This window comes from Poecilia reticulata, chromosome 17, assembly GCF_904066995.2.
Source record: "Poecilia reticulata chromosome 17, P_reticulata-male-v2, whole genome shotgun sequence".
Classification (NCBI taxonomy): domain Eukaryota; kingdom Metazoa; phylum Chordata; class Actinopteri; order Cyprinodontiformes; family Poeciliidae; genus Poecilia; species Poecilia reticulata.
This window is the reverse complement of record NC_088846.1, coordinates 22493109-22503713: the sequence shown is the minus strand read 5'-3', so window position 1 is coordinate 22503713 and position 10605 is coordinate 22493109. Positions and strand designations below refer to the sequence as shown.

Sequence of the window (10605 nt, the reverse complement as noted above, 5' to 3'; positions counted from 1 at the left end):
CTGATATTAGCATCTCGGTCCTGCAGTGCGTGGTGGTTCCAGGCACAGGTTAAAATTAAGCCCAAACATCTCCAGAGGTGGTGTTGTGTTGCTTTGTGCAACTAACAGGAAAGGTATAACACACACAGCTCAAGGTTGGAAAGGGTCTAGAAACTAAATTCATATTTAATTTACCGGCAAAAAACCCAAAAAGAGACAAAACCACCAAAAAGCACGTTTAGGCAATGAGATGTTAAATACCAGTCACTGTGCTGGACTAACACCACCCCAACACACACATCTCACAATGGCTTAATAGAGTAAATGATTATGATAATAGGCTCCCTTTTATGAAAACCACATCGTATTTTGGCGAGCTGTCGCTTTCATGTTAGCAATCAGCACCAGAGTGAGAAGACACCATCTGTGGGAATCCATCAACACAACATCAGCAAGTCTCTGACACAACAATGCTGCCTGCCAAACATTTGGTAAAAACAAAATACACACACACGAACCAGAGCCTTGCAATTCCTTCAACTATTTCACATTTTGTCACAATATCATGTCAAACTTTTGTCTATATTGTTGAGATTTTACTTACAGAACAGCACAAAGCAGCGCGTAACTCTGAAGCGGAAGGGAACTAATAAAAATATATTATTCAAATAATATTCAAATAATTCAGTCCCCTTTATTGTTCTATTGTCCTTCAATTTCTCATTCATATCTAAAGTGTTTGAGAAGATAAAGATAAAGATACAATTGTGGAGAATTATAAAGTGGGGTGGGAATATAAAACAATTTTTAAAGCTTTGTGGGTCTCATCGTTTTAAAATGGAAAGAGTATGAAGGTTTGCTGTTGTCCATCTCAAAGCGGGATCTCAAACTGTGTTCCTCAAGGAGACGTGTCTCTCTGCTTCTGCACACCTGGCACCAATACTAGCTCATCAGCAAGGCTCTGCAGAGCTTGACATGCTAGTGAGAAAGTTTCACCATGCAATTCAAGGAACACGTCTAAAAGTTGCAGGACTCTGACCCACAAGGAATGCAGTTTGAGACCACTGATCTAAACTAACAAGCCGTGCAAGGAGAGCATCAATAAGAAAAGCAGCCAGGAGGCCCATGGTAAATCTGGAAGACCTGCAGAGATCCAGCACTCAGTTGGGGAAAATCTGCCAATAGGAAAGCTATTAGAAGTACAGTCCATAAAACTGGGCTTTAAGTGAGATGCAGGACAAATATAGATTCATTTTAATGCATATTTCATTTGTCTCTGCGTCAAGGCACTGAACTTCAGTCAAAGTTATGGATTGGACAAATGAAAAAACCAAGCAACAAATCATTCATTCAGTCACAGGGCTACAACATTTTGGGTTGAGGTGGGCGCTATGCATGAAGATGCACAAATGCACACAGAGGTCCGTTTGAGGAGTCTGTGGGGTTTTGCACTGCAGTCTGAAGTTCCAGCGTTTTTGGAGGACAGCATTCTGGGTGTCACTGTACTGTAAAAAAAACAACAACTCACAAACACAGTGGCACAGCTTTCCTTACTGACATTACTTTGCATTTGAATAACCTGAACGCAAGGTTGCAGCGTGTGACCTGTGTGCACATGTAACCGCTTTTCAGCATAAATTAGGTGATTTTAAGACACTTCTCCTCTGGTGAGGACGTGCAAAATCGTATCTTTCAGAATGATAAGTTACTCCACAAGTACAAGACTGATATCGAGAAAATTGCACGAGCAGTTCAAGCATCATTTCTAAGTTTTTTATTCACTGCAGCGACGGATGAAGTTCTCTGTGGACCCCGGATCCACTGCTGCCAGTGAGCAACCTTCGGAGTTGCAGCTGGAACTCTGCAACCTGCAGTCAGATCCGTTTTTTTTTTTTTTTTCATGCGATGAACAATGAGAACAGAGTTTAATTTAGGAGTCTGATGTGGAAAAGAGGAACATGGACGCAGAGTTTGCATTCTCAACAACTACTATGCTTCTGAGCATGAGTAAACTGACCTTTTTGCCTTCTCTGTCAGATGTGGGATTGTTGGTAACTTTGAAGAAGTTAAGATCCAGTATGTCCTTCATCTCATAGTTGTCTCCCCTTCTCTTGCAAACAATGGCTGCCACATCGAATAAAAATATGTGCCTATAAAACAAGAGCATGTTATTTTATTTATTTATCTTTATTCTCTACCATTAAGATTTACTTGGCATTTTAGTCAAAATAAGCTTGATCCTTGGACTAATTTAACTCATCCAGCTTTCAGCAAGTAATTCTACCGTCTAAAGATTTATTTTTCTCTTAAGGGCAGTGATCCTGAAGCATACCAACCTGTCCTGTTTCCTCTTGTCAACATTGGAGACCAAGCGCACCTCTCCGTCGCCTTTTGGTCGACCAAAAGTGACAAGTGGCTGATTCTGCAGGCGAAACACACAGGAGCTAAGCACTGGTGTATTTTCAAAATATGCTTTGACACATAAATGAGGATATTGTTGTTACTCAACTGCACAACTACCTCAATCAGACAACCTGTAGCACATTGCCGTCTATGTCCTGTATTTTAGTTACTAGAAAACAGAAACCCACCTGTTCAGAGTTGGCTTTGATTGTTAATAACTGTGACACTGATCAATATATTCGATGAATATCTGCTTGATGATTTTGTCATGTTTACTGCTTGTTTCAGAATTGATTACTATATGATGTTACGTGGTTTGAAATGCCTTGTTGCTGAAACCAGATCTTACATCCCAGGTATTTTTTTGGTGTATTGTATGAAAAAAGCAATGAAGAGTTTGATGTTTTTTTGTGGCCTAAAGGTTATTTTATGCCCTAATTATGCATGAGCTATATATTATTGCATCACTGTGCGAGTGTGTCTGCATCTGAAGGTCCAATTTTAAATGCTTTTCGATTCCTGACTCAGAACCTCCACATAAATACCCAATTAGGTTATTTTCTGTGTAACGAGGATAAATTCCATGCATTTTTTACTAGCCATTGCGCAATTTTCAGAAAAATTTCCTTTAAAGTTTGAGCTGCTTAAAAGGAGTTGCTTTTGTTACTGATGATAAGACAGTGTGTTATGATTATTCCAAGAGGTGCACTGATCAGAGATTTTAGTAATTACTTGAATTAAAAAAATTCAGGGCACTAATTAAAGAAAGAATAAAAAAAGCTTAATCTGCTAATACCAAGCTTAGCTAGTACAGAAGAAGAATAAAAAAAACAATAAAATACTTTTGTTCAAGAACATGTAAACCTGCATTTCCAGAGTGGTTTCACTGAAATCATCAAATTCCAAAACTTTTAGACAGCTGACCACTTTGGAAAGGTTTACAGTGGTGAGAAAATATACATATTTTTTAGCTACTGGTGTTTGTCAGATGTTAAGAAGGGTACAAAGGAAAAAAAAACTGCTAAAATCTCAAAATACATCAGGGCCTCCTGTTTCTAAACAGTAACGAAGGAATTGGAGTTTGCATCATTTACTTCCTTTTGCTTAACATAAAAAAAATCTTAACGCATCCCACACAAACAGCTGGTTATAGTTCCAGGAAGAGATTTTTTTAATTTTTATTTACCAGGTTTTCGATAGATCTCTGGTACTGGTCGATCTCCCTCAGAGTCTCGTTATCTCTCTTCACTTCATTGACATACTGAGCAAGGTCCTAAATACGAAACAGACAAAATGAACATAAAACTGGATTAATGTCATGCAAAGTGACAAGTGTCAACTAAACTGGCAATCATTGCATGGACATACATTTCAGGAGCTGACATTTCTGTATTAAAAATGGTTTAATTAGTGTAATACTCTGACTGCTTTTCATTTGAAAATCAAACTAATAATTTTTTTTTCATGATTAAAGGTGTCCTGTATGTAGGTTGCAAAGCCTCCAGATTAGCTGCCGAAGCAACTGGAGATAATCTCAGGACTAGTGTGGAGCAAATGAAGTTTTCTTTGCACACTAAATGTAAAGCTTATTGAACCTTTTTAATGAAATAAGCAGCGTCTAACATGAAATGATCTGCTATGTATCTGTGATTACATACTGTTCAAAACAGGCACTTGCCTTCATGGCATCAAGAGCAATCTTCAGGTTGCTCTTATCAGCTGCATCATGAGTGTGTTTGACGAGTTCCTGGTGGAGAAAAAGGACAGAAAAACGATTACAGGCTGCGTCTGCGAGCTGAACTCTCTCACACACACACAATTACGTGGACAAGTACATTCAAAATCAGAACCCGAAGTATTGATTTGACAAAGACGAGGAGCGGTTTTTCATTTAAAAGACTTTTCCTTAGTTACTCTGATTTGAGAGCAGCTAACGAGGTAAGTTAGCTGCAGCAGATCCTCAGACAGGATTTAAAATAGAAAAGGTTTAACCGCTTCTCCTTTTTTTATATTCCATTATTAGGTTGTTCAGTTTATTTCAGCTCAGGAAATCAGTTGATTAATTACTTTATATTTTGAGATCATCAGAAATCATAAAATGTTTCTTAGCCTTGGATGTATGCTCTTTTTTTAAAGAAGACTATTAAGCATCAGTACATCTCTACACATATGTGGATGCATATAAGTTTCATTAATAATAAATTCAGCTTTTAATTTTAGCAATTAGCGGTTGTTGATTTTTAATGTAATCTTTTGAGGAAGTCAGTGTTTTTTTATATCAGCATATGTAGATGCCCTCTTTTATTTGTCATAAAAAGCGTTTTAATTTAATATGTTGTGGGACTATTAAATGTATACTGACACACTGATTTGTGAACAGTTTAACATTTTAACATGTTAGCAACGTGATTTTTGCTGTTGTTGTTTTCACTATTCTGTTGTGTTTTAGTGTGAAATATTTAACCTCCAGATTGTGCTAAATAAAATATACCTAAGTAGCAACCACAGGAACATATATCTTTCCATTTTTATTTATTTTTTAACACATTACTGTAGTTGATGCTGTGCAAACCAAGTGTGATGGAAGACGCTCACTTCCACTGGAAACCTCACAGCGCATCCCGACATCGCTTTGTGTTGAAGCCAAGGTTTAATTTCTAAAGTGGCAGATGCTGCCTGTTAACCACACAAGCTGCCAACATTGTTTTAACTGTGTGTGTGTTTCTATAACAGAAAATAATTATGATAATTGAATCATTTTCACACTATTATGCACTGAGCATGCCTGTTATATGTAAAAAATATATTAAACAAAACAAAAGGGTGTGGAATAATTTAAGCTGCAATAACATTTCTCAGAACATTATGAGTAATGAAAAGATAAACAACCATATCTAAGTCACTTTTTCCTCTTGCCCCTGTTCTCCCCCCCTCACCCCCCTCCATCACGGTTTCTCCTCAGGGAATGGCTAAGAACTCCCTGATTCAACACCATTTACCACAGAGGCCTTTACCCTCCACAACGATTTAAAACCACTCTGTACGCATTGGCCTTTTCTGCCCTGCCAGCTGTAATCTGACCTCAGCTTCATATAAACCAGAGGAGACCATGTCATACAGTTTATCAGTAGGTAGAGGAACTGGTGCGAGTCCGAGAGGCAGGAAGTCCACTTTCACCCGAGAGAATAAAAGCGTCCGACAGGGGATGCGCAAAGCTAATCTTCTGTTTTTATGACTGGAAATAATTATTATTCCTCTAACAAAAACAAAAAAAAAATGTAATATTTTTTTTTAACGTATATATGATATTCAGTTGGGTCACATAACAGGAGATTTATTCCTTAAAATATTTAGACTGTGATTTAGTTTGATTTTATTTGTTTTTCTTGATTTTGGTATGCCAGCTCAGATTCCAAGAGTGAAGCAAAGTGTGTTTACTCATCCAATATAGTGTTTTTCAATGAGCCTTGAAGAAAAATTATAGAACAAACTTGTGGAGGATGTCGCCCCCTAGTGTTTACTTGCAGATTTTTAATGAAAAGAAAAACTTCTCTATATTCTAAAGGTTTGGGTTTGTGTTTTTATGAAACATAAGCAGTAACATTAATGGACTCAACATAAAACAAGCTCTTCTAAATATTAAAATTCTAGTTTTTATAAAATGCTTACTAATTTTTCAGTTTGGTAAATTAAGCGGGTTCACCTGTAGCAGGAGATGGTACTTCAGGACTCGTTGCATGGGAACAACCAGCAGGTCCCTCAGTGTGAACTTCCCATTGTTGGCCCTTTTGGAACATTCCTACAAAATATACAACGGGCATATTAAGATCTGTGCAAATCGCTTTGCACAATGACAGATTCTGTATGTGTTTGTGTGAAAAATATTTTTGGTCTGGAATAATCTTATGATTTGTTCAAACACAAGTGTTTTTTGCCAGTTTAAATATTTTTTTCTTCAATTTCATTGGTTTATCATTTCCAGAATGTGTTCCTCCTGAAGGGTAAAGCCTTCGTATATGTAATGCAAAAAACACACACTAGGGGTCAGTACAGGTTAATAAATATCATTTGTGCAGTACATAGGCATGAGGAGTTTTAGAAAAGAAAAGTGGTTTTCAAAGGTTTTACCTCTAGCTTCAAGCGAACATCCTCTTTCTCTTTGCAGATGAGGTCTAAAACAGCAATTGCAATCTCCACCCGGCTGCAGTATATCCCATAAATGAGAAGTCTGTGATGAGGAATGAAAGGATGGTTTAGTAAATTAAAACATACTGCAAGGCATCCAAAACTTCCTGAAAACCGTAAAAGCATAAAGTACTTTGCAAAAAATGTCCATGTCCCTTGAGCATTGTCACATTATTTTCACCTTACAAACACAAACTTCAATGCATTTTAATGGAATTTTATGTGACAGAACAAAACAAAGGAGATAAAGATTGTGAAATAGAAGGAAAGCAAGACCTTATTTTAACAATTTTTGCGAATAAAATGTTGAGAAGTGCTGTGTACAGTTAGATTTAGCCACTGGTACTCGTTTTACCGCAATCTAAAATCGAATGCGACCAATTTCCTTCAAAGGGTCTCTACTTAGAAAACAAGAGGCCCATCTGTGTGTGATTCAACCTCTGTAGAAATGGAGCTGTTATGGGACGGCTTTGGAGGCTCATTGGAGAACATAAGAGCACGAATCAGCATCATGAAGACTAAGGAACCAGACGGGTCAGGGAGAAAAGGTTGAAAAAGAAGAAGTTTAAAACAAGCTGATGTCGTTAAACCGTATCACAGCTTTCTGCACTGCTCACTCCACCAGATAATGGAACGAACACAGCACAGCTGCAAGCCTGCCAAAACACCTTCCAGCAAACAGAGGTACAAAAAACAAAAAATGATTCAGAGCAAACAGATTCATGCGTGAAAATGGCCAAGTCAAAGTGCAAAACCCAAATCTGGTTGTGAGACTGTTTCATTTGTTACAGTACTTTTTTAAGAGCAACTGGCTACAATTTCATGTCTCTAGATAAGATGAGATAACAGAAACCTTCTCCTGAAGTGCTGCAGCTGTAAAATGGCTTCAAGAAGTGTTGCTCGATGGACGTGATTAGGAGATTTAAAACAAAAGCCACACGTTTCAGATTTTATCATCACTAAAACCATACCAAAAAATACAGAAGTTTGTGGTATTTATAAAGCAAACACATTCTATAAAAAGACACTTATAATGCAAACACTTCAATCATTTGAATGGTTGTAAAAAAAAAAAAAGTTACTGATAAAAGAGAAAAATTTGCACTTTAACTAGGAAATTCACCAACAAATAAAATAATAATGTGAAAAAAAAATCTCCAAGTCTTTAGCAATAACATTAATCTGACACCCACATTTGAACCAATAATTAAAACAAGGCAACTTTATATCTTGTGTCGGACTTGTTTAGTACCTTTCCTTATAGCTGATGAAGATTTGGTAGAGGTTGAGGGCATTTTTGTTCAGGATGGAGTCTTGCAGATCTCCCATTAGGCTCTTGTGAACTTTAACCAAATCCTGCATTGTAGTAGAAAGCCATGAGCGTCGGAACAGATGGTCTTACTGCCATATTTTGCTATTAAGAGATGAAAAATACAATTTGACTTACGGGAATATTGACAAAAACTTTGTCAATCTCAGCTGCAGAGAAGAATTTCTTCAGTGGATTCAGGAAATACTAGAAAGAAATGAAACAAGAACATTAGAAAAATACTTTGAAACTCCTTCTTGACACGTTTTTTTATAATAATTTGAAATAATCACACATCCATACTGAAACCACACAGATGTATCATTTGATGAATGACGCTAGAGCGAGAAGGGAAGGTGAAATGCAGAACTGCTAATTGGGAATTTCCCCCAATAGCCCCAAACATCTAGAAAAGTCTGCATGCAGAATGATCATTAAGTAATCAAATTAAGATTAACGAGTCTGACATTGTGATTGTAATAATTTCTACTTCTGACAAACAGCTAGTTAAAGCTAGTTGTGTTAACGTGGTACAAACATAAGTAATCCAAGTTGTGATGAATGAAATCTAGACATTTCACATGAAACTGGTTCAGCACCTTTTCAATGGACTCCAGTGTTTCTGTGTATCGTTCTTCCGTCTGCTTAATCTCTGAAAGGCAGCAGCTACGCACGTCAACCTCTGCCTGTTTCTAGGAAGATACACAAGAGGAAATGCTGTTTGAATGTCACCATCTGATGGGGAGACATTGTTTTCTTTAGGGCTTCTGAAGGAAAGGAAATCCAAAACGTTGGCAAGTGACTAAACAATTCATCACACAACCTTTAGATTAAGCCGTTTTGATTTATTTATTTTTTTTTTTGTTCATTTTAACATTTTGACGCGTTACAACCACACAACCACAACATATTTTGTGAGGATTAGATGTGAAACAGACCAACGGTAAGTGTGAATTATTCAAAAATGGTATGGAAAATGTCTAATGACAAAAGGTGCATTTTCACTGCAAGAGGCTGTTTAGTAGCCATGTTAGTTTTCTGGAGTAGGTTTGCACCAGTCAGGGCAAAAATCAGACAAAAAGCAGTTAAAATCTATCTAAAACAGCGCAGGGAGAGAAGTAATACATTTGGAAACACCCTGAATTTGGGTGGGACTTCATGTTAAAAACATTTCTTAAAAGTTGACTGTCTTTGCTTTTTGTTTAAGTGATCTGTGTATTTATCTTCCACTGTTTTATTAACTTTAAATTACATGGCTGGAGGTCTGTTTGTTTGAAAACTTAACATCTAAACCATGCCAACCGTGCTGAATATGGCAGTATTTTACAAACTCTGCATTACATTATTAAACTCTGTCAATGTTAGAGGAAACATTTAATTAAAGAAAGCATGGACTTCCCCAGTTACGTAGCGGGAGAGAGACAAACATTGTTGTCAAAACTTTTTAAAGAGAATTTAGAAGGTCAAGTTAAAATATTTTTAAACGTTAATGTTTAAAAATATTTAATGCTCAGCATTAGTGTGCTTGTGTGGTTACTGTTCCTACAAGACACATCTCCCTGACTTTTAATTATTAAAGTTAACAAACTAATTCTGAGTTGAAATTTGTTTTATTTAAACTTCAGAACCTAATGACTGGAAAATGATCATAAATGACATGAATCTTTAGGTAAAGGGCTTTGGTTTCAGACCCTCAGTCAAAAATTCACACAGTACAGCCACGGTAGCTGAACATTTTTCAGGAAATTAATTTCTGGTAAAAAAAGAAAAAGAACAGAAAAAACCTTCAGGAGCGAGTAATGGAAATGAACATTAACTGCTCAGAGGGTAATTTCTTTTCACACCTTCAAAAAAAAAAAAAAAACACAGTGTGACGGTAAGAAAAACAAATAAGCCCTCTAAAGACTTTCATTACAAGAAAATACTGTAATGTTGACGTACACTAGATAGCGATACACCTGGCGAGAGGTTGCAGTTTCATAATGCCAGTAATGTTAAGTGTGTGTGTGTGTGTGTGTGTGTGTGTTTGTGTGAGTCTGACTCATTGTGGTACCAGTGGTGCATGCTGTTCAGTCTTCATGAGGTCTTCATAGATCTCGCCGCCCGCATACTCATCTTCCAGCCCGTATACCGCCGCATACAAGTCATCTTCGTCCTCAGGAACATTCTCACTATCACACGCACACACACACACCCACGCACACACACACACACACACACACACACACCCGCACACACACACACAAACACACACGTGCACAAACATTAACGAATCAAAACCATGCAAACCATCTGTCACAAGTAGGGTACCTTGTTGCACAAACCAAAATTTGTGTAAATTGTAAAAGGGTTTTGCAGCTACAGTAAAGTATTTTCTTTCTCATCATGCCCACATGCAGATATAAAAGAATGAAATCCCTCAGCAGGACAGCTCATGATTCAAATAAACTGGTCTGTAAAACTGATGTGGCAAGAAACAAATACAAACACTGCAGTTGCCCAATGTGCTCTCAAAATTGTATTCTTTTCCATCAATCACACTGTCAACAGCTCCCATTGAGAATCTTAATGGGGGTGGAACAGCTAGACTCAGCAAAAACGTGCCACATTACTCATTTGTTTTCTTGTTTTCTAAACCAAGCAAAGCCTTTTACCAAACATGTGGGTGGCTGCAGACCCCCTGGAGAGCCCGGATGCAAGAAGTTAAATCTTCTTCTGAATGAAATAAT

The 10605-nt window shown here is 37.2% G+C and overlaps 1 protein-coding gene across 2 annotated transcripts in view; it reads right to left on the bottom strand.

Moving 5' to 3' along the window:
* LOC103479751 (guanine nucleotide exchange factor VAV3-like) overlaps positions 1–10605 on the bottom strand; it is a 64597-nt gene that overhangs the window by 35861 nt on the left and 18131 nt on the right. For both annotated transcript variants that reach the window (XM_008434379.3, XM_008434380.3), the window contains exons 5-14: positions 9930–10047; positions 8476–8568; positions 8015–8083; positions 7820–7923; positions 6511–6610; positions 6086–6181; positions 4061–4129; positions 3569–3655; positions 2316–2401; positions 1997–2129 (exon numbers count right to left, since the gene is read on the bottom strand). In XM_008434379.3, coding sequence (XP_008432601.1) covers positions 1997–2129; positions 2316–2401; positions 3569–3655; positions 4061–4129; positions 6086–6181; positions 6511–6610; positions 7820–7923; positions 8015–8083; positions 8476–8568; positions 9930–10047 — 955 coding nt within the window. The remainder of the gene's footprint in view (positions 1–1996; positions 2130–2315; positions 2402–3568; positions 3656–4060; positions 4130–6085; positions 6182–6510; positions 6611–7819; positions 7924–8014; positions 8084–8475; positions 8569–9929; positions 10048–10605) is intronic.